General features: G+C 46.4%; 1 protein-coding gene across 1 annotated transcript in view; it reads right to left on the minus strand.

Annotated features, from left to right (window-relative positions):
- Positions 1 to 2,490: 2,490 nt before the first annotated feature.
- MTHFD2L (methylenetetrahydrofolate dehydrogenase (NADP+ dependent) 2 like) overlaps positions 2,491 to 14,233 on the minus strand; it is a 255,601-nt gene continuing 243,858 nt past the window's right edge. Inside the window, exon 8 of the mRNA XM_069230293.1 lies at positions 2,491 to 8,259. Within this exon, the coding sequence (XP_069086394.1) occupies positions 8,147 to 8,259 (113 nt within the window). The 3' untranslated portion in view covers positions 2,491 to 8,146. The remainder of the gene's footprint in view (positions 8,260 to 14,233) is intronic.

Here is a 14,233-nt window from a genome sequence, read left to right on the forward strand (position 1 = left end):
GATGTGTGTGACAATATCATGTAGCTTTCACTGTTCCTGTGTATGAAATGGCTGTGTGTTTGTGTAGTGCAGTGTGAGTGAGCTGCCCAAACGGGATGTATGGTGAATATGACTGCGTATGGGACGTGAGGTGTACTTGGTGCCCGTGGCATGCCCCCCCATATGATGTGGACGATCGCGCTATGATCTGTTGTTGAGCTTTCTAATACGTGTGTACTTACAGTCATTGGCGCCCACGGTGGTGTTGGTTTTGTGTACGTTTGAGGATCATGCGCAGCAGCAGCACATGTGCAATGGGCTCCATGGCAGCAACAGGCGAGTGAGGCTTCCTGCAGGTGAGTGTCTCCCTTTATACTCTCCGTTTCCACCTTATGATTTGTGGTGGTTGGACCGTTACGGTCACATTAGCAGTGTGCAACCTCATAATATGTCCGGTGGAAGCACAGGCTCCACTGGCCTGCTGGTGCAGCCTTGTGACAGTGGCAGTCATTGCTGCCAGGTGGGACTGGCAGAACCGCAGCGGTCCTTGCTCCATAGGCCCCCATGACTTGTAATATGGCGGTCGGCCCTCCATCCCGACGGTGGTCGGACAGCCACTGCCGCCATGCCGGTCGAGGGACCGCCAAATTGTAATGAGACCCATTAAAGCAGATGTAAGCTTCTGAGAGCATCTGTCTTGATGGAGATGGGCTACTGGGTATCAAAAACATGTGGCCACAATCAAATTCTGATCATCAATCTGCGTATTCCTTAATACTAGACCAGGTGTCAGAAAATACTAGAGAAGTCGGGAGCAAGACCCTTGTCTGGCACACATTGAAGAGGCTTTATAAGCTACATGCTGAAGACCGTTTTAATAGCTTTCAGTGGCACAATAGATGGATTTAAAAATGCTCTCAAAGACACACCAACCCATTTACATGTCTTAAGCATGGTTCTAATACATGACAATTCAATAAATAAACATTTTATTATTCCCTACAGAGTTCTCTGTCGCTCTAACACCTATGCCAGTAATCAGTTTCTCTCTTTTTATTTCAAGACTCTGTTGTTCAAGTGTCCAATGAACATGATTAACACACCATAACATGACTCTTGGGAAAATGGTGTGTGTGACCAGTCGTTTAAACTACTAAGGTAAGCTTTAGCCTTTCTACTGTTGAAAAAAAGTGTGCCACTAATGTAATTTGTTACGTTTGTGAGGGGTAAATTTCAACCTAATAGAGATAATTATTCCCCTACCCCCAAAACCACATTTCAAATTGAACACCACAAACCATATTGGACACAATCAGTCTTTGGATTTCCAAGAGGATTTTGCTGTTGTATTGCACAAATTGTAGGGGATAAGGGAGCACACAGCAGTCTTAGATGGACTAAACAACCCTTATAGCTCTGCTCCACTGGAAAACAAGGCTATTCCTCTAAACTTAATGAGTTTCAGAAATTTGATTATCAAGCCTGAGAGATTAGATGAGAGTGAGATGGGGAAGAAAGAGCAGATATGAAGAAGCAAGAGAAACTTTAAAACCTTGACCTACAACATAAAAAGTCAAGGGATGCTGCTCGTCTTTCTAGGCTTGAAGATGGAAAGAATGTTTCTCCCAGGTGGGATTCTACCTATCAGAGGCAGTAGTTCATTTTCTGTTTTTCGTGGTGTAACACCCCGGATCAGAAGTCGTCCTTGACGTTCTTCTGCTGCTTTCTCCAGTGGGTAATAGAAGATTGTTTTACCTATTACAAATACTGAAAAAAGATAGCAGCTACCTAAAAAGATCAGCCTGGGGTTGAAACAATACAGAAGGTCCCATCACGTAAAGATTTCTGCTTCATGCCAATCCATCTGCTAACTACTATGGAACAGTGAGCTTTCTGTCAATTCTGTGTCATTTTGAGCACATTGGTCAGTAAGGGAACATTACATTTTACTGAGATCATGGAATGGGGAACACAACTAAGGGCGTGAGTCTCTAGATTAGAGACCAATTTCTATGGTCCATTCTTACTATTGTGTTACAATGGCAAAATGTGCCTAAGAGGTTGTTTTATGGCCTGGTAACCATTTACTCCAAAGGGTTCAGACTCAATGTATATCACCATTGTGAAGAACCGACCTGAGGACAAAGACGGAGTGAAGAACCTGAAAATGTCTAAGGTTTATACACTGTGCAATATTTCTTGTAAGGGCAACCACTCCTCCAAAGTTTTTGTGATTCTTTATATCACCTTTTACTAGAGAATTCGTCTGGAGAAAGAAAGATGTTGGCATTTTATTTCTGCCCCTTTTTGACGAGAAAGCGAGGTTTCAAAATAACATCACCTCTAAAATGTATGTGGAAGTCACTCATTTGAAGGCAGGTAGGGCCAAATTAGCCCTTTATTCGGATGAAATCAACAAATTCATAATTTACATTTACAGCACATGGAAATGGAAAAATATTTAGATTATAAACAATAAATAAATAATGGTGGTAAATAAGTGTGGTTCTTGCATTCAAAATATGTTTTATTAAACCTAGAAGCTTCACCTGAATGCAGAGAGAATGCAAATACTAAAAAGAACACAAACAGGAAAACAACTGCATTTTATCCAATGTAATACATCAACATTACCCTAGGACAATGCAATGCCTAATCCTCAATTCCCTTAATTATTTTAAATCGCCCTGGGCATAAAAATGGCAAATCATATAAACTTAATATTTACCCTCAACCTTCAAAGTGCTAAAATTCAACATGCCTCCATTATTCAATAAATTATATAACGTAACATGGATGCATAAATGTATACTATAAATAAGTCTTGTATTACAAAAAATCCACAACTGTCCTAATGGCACAGTGAAAAGGTACACTAAATCATACATTGCTTTATATATCAAATGCGTTTGTTATCCCATAAACAAATCATTGATTTTAGCAGAGGATATAAGTATATTGTTATATTCGAGCGGCCACAATAGAGCAAAAATATGTTTTTGAGTAAAAAACAAAATGTATCCATTTTGTTCAGTTTTGATGACGAGGCCACGCAGTGGTCAATTCATTTTTTTTTAAATGTCAACATTCCAGTTGTAGCTATCCACCACCTAATGTGCTGATGGCTTTCCTGATTGGGTGGAGAGGTCGAGTTAGAGGTGCCTTGTGCTGTTTTCTATTTTTTGAGACAATGCAAAGACCAGGATAAATTAACGTGCTTGAATTTGACAAATTTCAAAAACATCCAGGGTTAGTAGTCAGAATTTGTAAAGTAAATGAGTGGACATAGCGAAAGCCTGGAGCACGGTTTGAACTTACTAATATTTAATTGGTTTGCATACATTTTATTTATTGTAAAAGATCACAATAGAAAGTGTTTAATTCTCTATGGTAAAAGAGGATTCTTGAAACTACATATTCTGCAAAAGCTTCTAACATTGACAAAAACGCATTCTACTTCTCTACCAACTAGGGAGTATATTTAAGTCATGAAATGCATAGATTTAAAAACTACTACTCAGACCTAGAACAACTACCTCTCAAAGCATAAGGACTTCATTATTTAGATTTAACTATAAGGATGAATCTTGGCTTTGACTTTTTAATTAAGAGTAGGAAGTATTTTTCCGGACAGCATGCGTTGGATTTGAACATGGCGTAGTCTAAGAAAACATGGCGCAGATACAGTAAAGTTTGGCGCGGCCTTTCACGCAGCACAGAGGTGCCTTGTAACCTCTTGGAAGTGATGCAAATGTCAGTCACAATCAAATTCCACGCCCAAACAGTAGATTTGCAGTGCTTAATTTGTAAAAGAATGCATGCTGGTGCCCGAAGCTTTGCCCAGAAGCACGTGGCAGGTGCAACTGAATGTCGGCGCGCTGAACATTAAGGCTGTTTTATCCTTTAAAACCACCTGATGTTGCTTTACTCCAGTACCAGACACCATGCATTCTCCCTTTTTGACGATTTCTTTATTTCTCCATCTTTCTGCTTTGCGTTTTTCCTTCTGTGTTTTTTTGGTTAATGACTGAAATGGAAAAGTATGTGCCAGTGTTGGAGTGCGACTTTTATAATCAATATTAACATGAAAAGCTTGCAATGTAATGTCTAATAAAACTGCATAGAATGTGTTAATGTAATACTAATGCACACGTTTGAAATGTGCCCACGGAGAGTGGCCACCAATCTATACGATGATTAATGAAACTGACTAATAATGAAGTAATAATGTACTAATGTATGATTTTGTATTGGCATTAAGAGTTATGTATTAGGGTTTTGTTAAATTACTCACTAGGCCTTAGTTAGCAAGGGTCTGGGCCTAGCTGCCTGGTCTCATATTAACTGTGTTTTTCTAACGTGCAATGTGCTGTTTCCTGAAGGAGACGGAGCTGTATTTTCCAGAAGCTAGAGATATGTGTGTAGCTGTAGTAAATTCTTTCTCATGAGACCTGACTTGCTCAAGGAGACATTCTTGCTGAATGCAACAGTGTAATTTGCAACAGGTGCAAGGTCGCCTGGACTAGGGGAAGACAATGGAACTACTGACTGGAGCGACAAGTGTAACTTTTCTTACCTGACATTCTACCCGTTGAAGACGTCAAACACAGGAGCCAATAAACTGCATGAGAACTGTCTTGGGTGAAGATTCTAATAAGGTGTGTGACAGATTATTGGACAGAGATAACGATGCACCAAATATTGCCCAATGGGAAATTAGTGACTTGTTCAACAACTTTGATATAACGGCGAGACACAAGAAGAAATCGCCCATTACCAGACATTCCACCGACCCATTACTTGTTATCACTTGCCCTTCTGGGAGTCTTTATCTTATACTTTAAACTATCCTCATCCCGCCCCTTGCCTGATATGCACTTCTCCTCCTTATGAGGGATGAGTTTTCTTGCTCTGCCCAGCTGAGACTTACCTGTTCTATCCTGGCTGATGGCGAATCGACTGATGTGCTGAGGACGAAGACTGATACTGCATGCTGACCCATTTGGATGGGTAACTATCTGCTGATGAATTGTAATTGTCTGTTTGCCTTTTCTTTCTAGGTACCAACTGCTCTTTTGATAGAGGCCATAGTTAGATGTTTTTCCAAATTTATGTTGCTAAATTGTTTTGCATGAAGCCCAACATGCTGATGCTAATTAGAGGTTAGTTAAGGAGTTCACTAATATCGGATGCAATTAGACAAATGACTGAATCCTTGCTTTGTTGAATAATGTACTAATGATACTCTGCTAAAGTTGCTTCATGTTAACGTCGTGCTTTATTCTAATGTTCATTACCTGTGCTTTGATAAAGCCTTATTTGAGTTGCCAAGTTATAGTAGTATTGATGTGCTTATTGATATTGCGACTAATAAATATGATACTAGAGTGTAACTAATAGGGAGTAAATATCCTAACTCTGACTAGATTTGTGTGGTTATTCATGGCTGAAAGGCCATGGTATGGTTCATTCTTAATAAATGTTATTGATTAGGTTGATTGATTAGTGATTGTGAATATTGATTAGGTTATTTACCTATTGATTGAAATGCTAAATGGATCTCTCGTACTGGGAAGTCCCCAAACACGGTCAAAAGATTCATTGGCCTAAAACAAGTCCCCTTGTAAGTTAAATTAACAAGGTTTGGATGCGTTATCACCAGTCCCCAAAAGTGAATGCCGGTACTCCATCCGGTTCAAGTTAAGTACACTGTGTTTGCATCAAAGCCCGAAGTAAGTGCATTGCAGAATGTCTTTGCGCTGCAGTGCACTAAACCCACGACAATGTATGTAAAAAGGACACAGCAGGAAAGGAACCATACAACCACCACCCTTTCCCCTTCAGGATTCCAAGCAAAGCCAGACACATGAACTAGCATGACATACCTTTGCAGGAACACTAGCATCAAATGAAACCAGATGCAAAAAATGGGCAAGTAGAATATCATGCGATTCCCACGAGCAACGTGTAATTTCCACAATACCACATATTTTACATTTGTCATTACATGCACAGGAGACTGCACCTGGAGTATAATCCTATTTCAAGCCACTATCTGTGCACCTTTGGAACACACAAAATCACTAAGGGGCCGATGTTCGACGCCATTATGCAGTTGCAAAAGGCCAATTTCGCCTTTTGCGACTGCATAATGGCCTTCCCCAGTGTACTATCCCTATTTTGCAAGCCGGCAGGTGAATACTGACACGCAAAATAGGGATTGCGACTCGCAATTAGGAAGGGACGTCCCAACAGTGATCCTTCCTAATTGCGAGTCGCAAGGGGAGGTATGATTATTTTATGACCGCAATTGCGGTCGTAAAACAATCGCAGTTACCACCAATGTCAAATTGGTTGTAACCTATTCGCAAACGGGAAGGGGTCCCGACGGATGCAAAAATATTATTTCAGAGCAGGACTCTGAAAAAATGAAGCTGAAACGTTTAAATTTTTTTTTTTAAATGCATCTGGTTTTCCTTTAAGGAAAACGGGCTGCATTTAAAAAAAAAAACTGCTTTATTTAAAAAGCAGTCACAGACATGGTGGTCTGCTGTCCCCAGCAGGTCACCATCCCTGTGAGTGCAGCCATTCCGAATGGGTTTGCAAATTGCGACTTACCTTGTGAAAATTAGGGAGGAAGGTCAATTGCGACCCCATTGGCGATCGCAAACAGTGTGAGTTACACAGCTGTGCATTTGGTTCTGCGACTCGCAATTTAAGACTTGCAAATGAGTTGCAAATTGCGAGTCGTAAAACTCGAGGTAGTACATCTGGCCCATTAACCAGGCACTAAAGGCACACAGCTACTGACATCAGCACTCAACTGTGTAAACATGGCACTGTGCGATTTTTCCAAGTTCGCACAATTGTAGCACTGAGGGTTTTCTCACTGCACTATGCGATTTTTACTAAATCTGGGCCTGTGCCAAGGATTGCAAAGGACCATTTATCACAAATTATAGAAAGATCTTTCAGTGATAACATATTGTCATGTGATATGCCCACCTGGGGCACAATGTGGAATAAAACAATGCAACTTTAATTCATACATATAATAAATATCTCATGCTTCTCTCAAACTGCCATTTCTTTTTGACAAAATTAACAGGAAACACAACCTTCTGAACTTACTAAATATGACACTCTTCTTACAACATTAACGTTCAACAGTTTAGTCTTGTACAACTCCCAGTTAGTGGAGTAAAATAGTTTGCCGTCGTGCACTAAATCATACTGTAAAATGACCAGGCGAAACAGATGTTTGTGCATTAATCGAGTGCAAAAGGTATGGCATTTTCTACATAGGTTTGTCGTCTTACCTGTGTGCAAAATGTAAGGAGGTATTGCAGACTGCTAACTTCAGTACAATAAACACTGTTCACCTATCTTAATAATACAACATTTGGCACATTCATAAATGCAGACCACACAGACACGGGTGAGATGTGGTAGGAATTGAAAGGTCACACAAGGAGGGACGCGCCTATGCCGGGAAACTGGGTAGAAACTAGCACACATGGACTAGGTAAAGATATTGGGAATCAAATGAAACGAGGAGGAATTGAAGATACCTAATCAAACGATTATAAATAGATACAGGTAGACACAAATTAGAGGAGATAATGGCCGCTGTTTGGAAGACAAGGACACACGCAAAGAAGATTAGACACGAAGATACAACCACCAGGAGACTTAAAGAGAAACTCAAAACAGTTTCTCCCCAAACACCAGCGGAATGAAAGCAGAGTGCTACATAAATGCACGTGAAATAACAGAGACACAGCAATTCGTACTTAAAATAAAACTGATGGAAAGCAAAACGTATTTAGGGAAATCAAAGTAAAGTCCATGTTTTTTATATTGCAGTCTGTGGCAGGACCGTTTGTGCCTTACAATATTTGTGCTTAACGGATACCCTTGATTTGCAGCGAAGCCCTTCCTGTACCCAACAAGTATATGCGGCCTAGTCACAGATTATATCAATGCATATGCAGCAATAGTGTCTTTGGATTGTGGAGTATAGTGTATATAAAAAGATAGTATTATTATACAAATATAAAAGAATGCTGTACACAAATAAATACGAGGTATAAATAAATATTTGTCTTGTAAAAATAATTAGAACATAAACAGAATGAGTTATAGGACTGATTGCATATCTCAGTATTTAGTGTAATATTTTCTTTGCAGCAAGGACTGTATTCTTCAGAAGCATTGCAATAGTCATGGGTCCAACGCCTCCTGGAACCGGTGTGATAAAGCTAGCTTTCTTCTTTACCTCTAGAAAGAGAATAAAAACATTACTGACCTATTAAAATAGCAATGGTACATTGCATTTTTAACATTGCAAATGTTTGACACACACTTTCAAAGTGTTTTTTTCTGGATGCAATGTCCAGTCATTTCACATCCTACTCATCTGTGGTTAACAGCATCACTGGAATATTATTAGAGGAATATTAGATTACAATTAAATTTCTTCAGCCCACGAAACTTGATTCGAGTCACAGACACAGAATAGTACCGTAGGTGTCCACAAAGGAAAAGTTACTTACTTGTAATTCTGGTTCCCTCTCCAGCGGAATTGTCATTGAAGCCATAAATACTAATAAATCCACATATGCTCTGAATCCCAGCACATTTTTGATATACAAGTGTGAGAAACTATGTTGTTGGCGGAGAGGGGTGTAAGCCCTTCTCAAGCAACAGCCAGATACCATGTCAGAATGAACCACAAACAGTCATTAAATTAACCTGTGCATAACCCAGTGGTGGCTAGGTATAAAAGCAGACATGCTTAACTTAGAGGCAATGTATACATTATTAACGCAGTACTCAAACAGTAATAAAGTAAAAACTCAACATAGGAAAAATCCCACACCGATTTAGAAAAATAGAGTAAAAATTAATACATTATTTGACAAAAATCCAATCTGCAGAACTGAAGTTATGAATTTTTTAACTTTAAAATTTGAAAAATAGTACCTAAAAGATCAATGTGCTAACCATGGATATCTAAAAGTGCAAGACCGAGGCAAGGTTGAAAGTTATGGCTGACCACAATGGAGTGCGGTTCAGATACACAAAGTGGATTGGGCCTGGTCTTTGCTCACCTTTGGATGTAGAGGAATTTTTGAAGAAGGTAAAATTCAGCAGGACAAGGCAGCTGGCAGTGTCTGAGGAGGAGATGTCATCCTTGGGAGCCACTGGATAAAGTTGGCATGAAGATTTCTACGTTCAGACTTAGGTAGTCATTCCAACCCTGGCGGTCGGTGTTAAACCTGCGGCTAAACCGCCAACAGGCTGCCGGTAAAAAAAAATGGAATTCCGACCCTGGCGGAAACTGCCAACAGAGATCGCCACATCAACACACCGCCCGCCACGGCTGGACAAACAAACAGCGCAGCGGTCACCGCCAACAGACAGGCGGGAGTCAATGTACCGCCCACCCTATCACAACACACCAATCCGCCACCTTTTCCGGGGCGGTAGCCCCGCCGATAAAAACACGGCGGAAACAGCCATTTCAAATGGAAAACGCTCACCTCCATACACCCCACGAGGAATCTGGACAGCATGGAACCCGAACTCCACATCCTCCCAGCGATTGTCTTCCTGCTCCTCTACCAGGAGCACGAACGCCGGCGCAGAAGACAACGGTGAGTACTGCACCTACGACACAGGGGAGGGGGGAGGAGAAAATATTACGGGGACACACATACGCGACACACCCACCCCCACCCTCACCCACTACAATACACACATCAATGCACAGTAATACATCACAGTTACCCCCCCCCAATCCCCCCAGAAGAATGCAAAGACAAAAGGAAATGATTCTAAACATTGGAATATATTTTATTACTGGCCGAATTATATATATATATATATATATATATATATATATATATCTACACATCAAAAACACTTATATACATATATATACAAGTCCGAGCATTGTAGCAGCCATTGTCCGTGGACCACTGGGCCCAAATCACATGGGCAAAGCTCACACAGGATACCTGACTCCAACGGAGAGAACACTGCAGGGGCATCAGATAGGAAAACTACAGGCATCTCAGGGGGAAGGGAAGGGGGGGCACCTCAGCCAGATGAGTGCTCGACGCCAGATCCACGAGGGGCCTCCATGGCCACTGTTCAATCCTGGGGAGTGCAAAGCCACAGTCTCTCAAGTCTCTGCAGTGGGTGGGTTGCCCACTGTTCAATCCTGGGGAGTGCAAAGCCACAGTCTCTCAAGTCTCTGCAGTGGGTGGGTTGCCCACTGTGCCATCCTGGGGAGTGCAAAGCCACAGTCTCTCAAGTCTCTGCAGTGGGTGGGTTGCCCACTGTGCCATCCTGGGGAGAGCAAAGCCACAGTCTCTCAAGTGGATGACAGTCTCCACTGGTTCTGGAGGGGGACTGGTGCCCAGAGTGCTTCGTGCAGCCCTGCCCGACACAGATGAGGGCCTGCCCCTGCCGCTAATGGGCCAGCGGTGCTTGAGACGGCGGTGCCCAGTGCAGCCGTGCTTGAAATGAAGGGCCCAGTTTAGCGGTGCTTGAGATGAAGGGTCCAGTGCAGCAGTGCTTGAGACGGCGGTGCCCAGTGCAGCGGTGCTTGAGATGAAGGGCCCAGTTCAGCGGTGCTTGAGACGCGGTGCTCAGTGCAGCGGTGCTTGAGACGGCGGTGCCCAGTGCAGCAGTACTTGAGACGGCGGTGCCCAGTGCAGCGGTGCTTGAGATGAAGGGCCCAGTGCAGCGGTGCTTGAGACGGCGGTGCCCAGTTCAGCGGTGCTTGAGAAGGCGGGGCCCAGTTCAGCGGTGCTTGAGACGGCGGTGCCCAGTTCAGCGGTGCTTGAGACGGCGGTGCCCAGTGCAGCGGTGCTTGAGATGAAGGGCCCAGTGCAGCGGTGCTTGAGACGGCGGTGCCCAGTTCAGCGGTGCTTGAGACGGCGGGCCCAGTTCAGCGGTGCTTGAGATGGCGGGCCCAGTTCAGCGGTGCTTGAGACAGTGGTGCCCAGTTCAGCGGTGCTTGAGACCGCGGTGCCCAGTTCAACGGTGCTTGGGACGGCGGTGCCCAGTTCAGCGGTGCTTGAGACGGCGGTGCCCAGTTCAGCGGTGCTTGAGATGAAGGGCCCAGTGCAGGGGTGCTTGAGACGACGGTGCCCAGTTCAGCAGTGCTTGAGACAGCGGGGCCCAGTTCAGCGGTGCTTGAGACGGCGGTGCCCAGTTCAGCGGTGCTTGAGACGGCGGTGCCCAGTGCAGCGGTGCCTGAGATGAAGGGCCCAGTGCAGCGGTGCTTGAGACGGCGGTGCCCAGCTCAGCGGTGCTTGAGACGGCGGGCCCAGTTCAGCGGTGCTTGAGACGGCGGTGCCCAGTTCAGCTGTGCTTGAGACGGCGGTGCCCAGTGCAGCGGTGCTTGAGATGAAGGGCCCAGTTCAGCGGATCCGGCCATGGTGTGCAGGTCATTTGCCACCTGTCCTGTGGCTGGCGGGGCCTTCCTGCCCATCTGTCGGGTGGCTGGTGGGGCCTTCCTGGTCTGCAGTACCGGGCCTGTTGGTGTCCTCCTGCCCACCTGGTATGGGGCTGGCGGGGCCTTCCTGGCCAGCTGGGTTGATGGCGCTCTCCTCGGGCGTGCTGACCTTCCCAGCCTTCTCTGTTCGCCTGTGGCCCTTCCCCACCTTGGGCGGTGTGCCACCTGTCTCCACACTTCGTGCTGGAGCCATGGTAGGGATTTTAGTGCCTGGTGTTTTCACCCCCTCGCGCCGGCCGCTGACTATCTTCGGTGTTTCTCCGGGGGTGGGCTGCCCGTGCCTTGGCTCTGTACTGAACTGGCTGCCCTTGAGGGTGGGGAACTCCACAGTCCATGGCAGACTGTCATCACAGGGCCCGGTTTTGTGGTGGCTGAGGTGCTGACTGGAGTCCTATGAGATGGAAGGGGTGGGGGAGTTGTAGGAAAGAGGTTAAGTTTGGACAGGAATAGCATTTTAGGACCAGTGGGATGGGTAGATGTAGTGGGTATGGGAGTGGAGGAAGAGGTTGTGGTTGTAGGAGTCTTAAGTCTGGTGTCTTTGGGTGCAGGTGCTTGGGCTGGAGGCTGTCGTGAGGTGGATGGCTGTTGGGTGGGTGGCTGCCTGCGTTTGTGTATCTTGGAAGAGGGGGTGACTGACACACTGGGAGAGGACACAGGGGACGTGTAAATGGTAGTGGGGGTGGTGACTGCACGTGTGCGGGGGGGTCTGGTGTGTGTGCTGGTGATGGACGTAGTGGCTGAAGATGTTGTGCATGCAAGTGTGAGTGGAGACGTGACAGGGAGGGAGGGGGGAGACGAGGAGGAGGGGGACACAGTGGAGGCAGTGGGTGTTGGTATATCTGTATGTGGATGTTGCTTGTGTGAATGCTTGTGTGATGTGTGGTGCTTACGTCTGGATGAGATTCCCTTGGGTGTTGAGGTGTGTGCAGGCTGGTCTGATGGTGTGTCTGGGATAGGCAGAGGTACAGGTGATAGAGTATGGGTGGAGGAAGTTGGAGGGGGGAGGCTAGAGACAGGGACAATTGCTGCCATCAGTGCTGAGGCCAGAGTGTTGAACGATCGCTGAAGGGCAGCCTGACCAGAATGAATGCCCTCCAGGTATGCATTACTCTGGTGCACCTCTCTTTCGACACCCTGGATGGCATTCAAAATGGTAGACTGCCCAACGGTGAGCGTCCTCAGGAGGTCAATGATCTCCTCACTGAGGGCAGCAGGGGTGACTGGGGCAGGGCCTGAGGTGTCTGGGGCGAAGGAGATGCCCACCTTCCTGGGTGAGCGGGCACGGGGCAAACGCTGAGGGGCTGCTGGGAGGGCAGTGCTGGTGCGCTGGGTGGCGGCTGTACCTGTTGTTGCGGGGGCACGGATGTTGCCGCCACCACAAGGAAGCTCCCTTCAGAGGACGAGTCTGTGTCACTTATGTCTGCCCGAGTCCCCGCTGTGGAGCTCCCCTCGCCCTCCGTCCCACTGGTGTATTCGGAATCCGTTGCATGGCCCTCCAGGGTCCTGTGGGATGCAGCTCCCTCGGGCTCCGATGCCACTTCTCCTCCGCCTGATGATGCTAATGCACACATGAACAGGAAGACCACAAAAAGGGGGGGGGGGGGGGAGAAAATAAAGACATGTTGAGTGCATGCATTGGCGACACCGTTGGCGGAGAGGACAGACACAGAAGCCCCCTGCACTAAACCGCGCACTTGGGGTCCACTACTCAATTCGTGTGACATGGCCAACAAGCCTATGGACGACATCTGCACACATAGATGACACAGGGCCATGAATAGCTGTACTTGGCACCCTACAGAGGTGGGGGGCGGGGCACAGGGCCATGCCTTACGGAGGGGCCTAGCCTACAGAAATCGCCCTGGCCTAGGGATACCCACAGCCCTCCTCCCCCACCCAGACACCTCCACTGCGCGCAAAGTCACCAGAATGAGAGTGTACTCACCCCCTTGTGTCTGCTGTGATGTCCTCACATGCCCATCCAAATCGGGGTAGGCCACCGCCAGGATCCGGGACATCAGGGGGGTCAAAGTCCGACTGGCACCCCTCCCATGTTGGGAGGCTATCCCCAGCTGAGCCTCCGCTGTCTTCCTGCTCCAGCGTCGGATGTCCTCCCATCTCTTCCGGCAGTGGGTGCCCCATCTGTGGTGGACCCCCAGGGACCGGACGTCCTTGGCGATGGCGCACTCTATCTTTTGGTGGGCGCTGACCTATGTGAAATGTACAGGGGGTGAAAAAGAGTCATCACCTTCTGCACCCTCAATGTGAGTGGCCCCCCATCCCTACCCTTGCCATGTGGCACATCCTGTCATCCGTCGTTTGATGCATGCGTCATTCGCTCCCCTCCCCACCATCTTTCATCCACCTGACTCAACACAGGCATTGGCCACAAAGCATGGTCCCAGTGTACTTACCTGTTGGTCTGGAGGACCGTAGAGTAGTGCATACTGGGGGAGGACCACATCCACAAGTTTCTCCAATTCCTGAGCAGTGAAGGCAGGGGCCCTTTCCCCAGTCGCATAAGCCATTGTCTCTTCCAGACCGAGGTCACAGCAGCACTTGCAGTGTAGGTCCTCTCCTGTCGAAGATCAGGTATCGAGTGATGAAGCAGATAGAAAATGGCGGTCACGCCCACGGCAGTGCGTACCGCCGCGGTGCGTACCACGACCGCCGGCGCACATTGTCATTGGCTCCTGAGACCCACAGGGTTCAATGTTAACCAAT

This window comes from Pleurodeles waltl, chromosome 1_1 (genome assembly GCF_031143425.1).
Source record: "Pleurodeles waltl isolate 20211129_DDA chromosome 1_1, aPleWal1.hap1.20221129, whole genome shotgun sequence".
NCBI lineage: Eukaryota > Metazoa > Chordata > Amphibia > Caudata > Salamandridae > Pleurodeles > Pleurodeles waltl.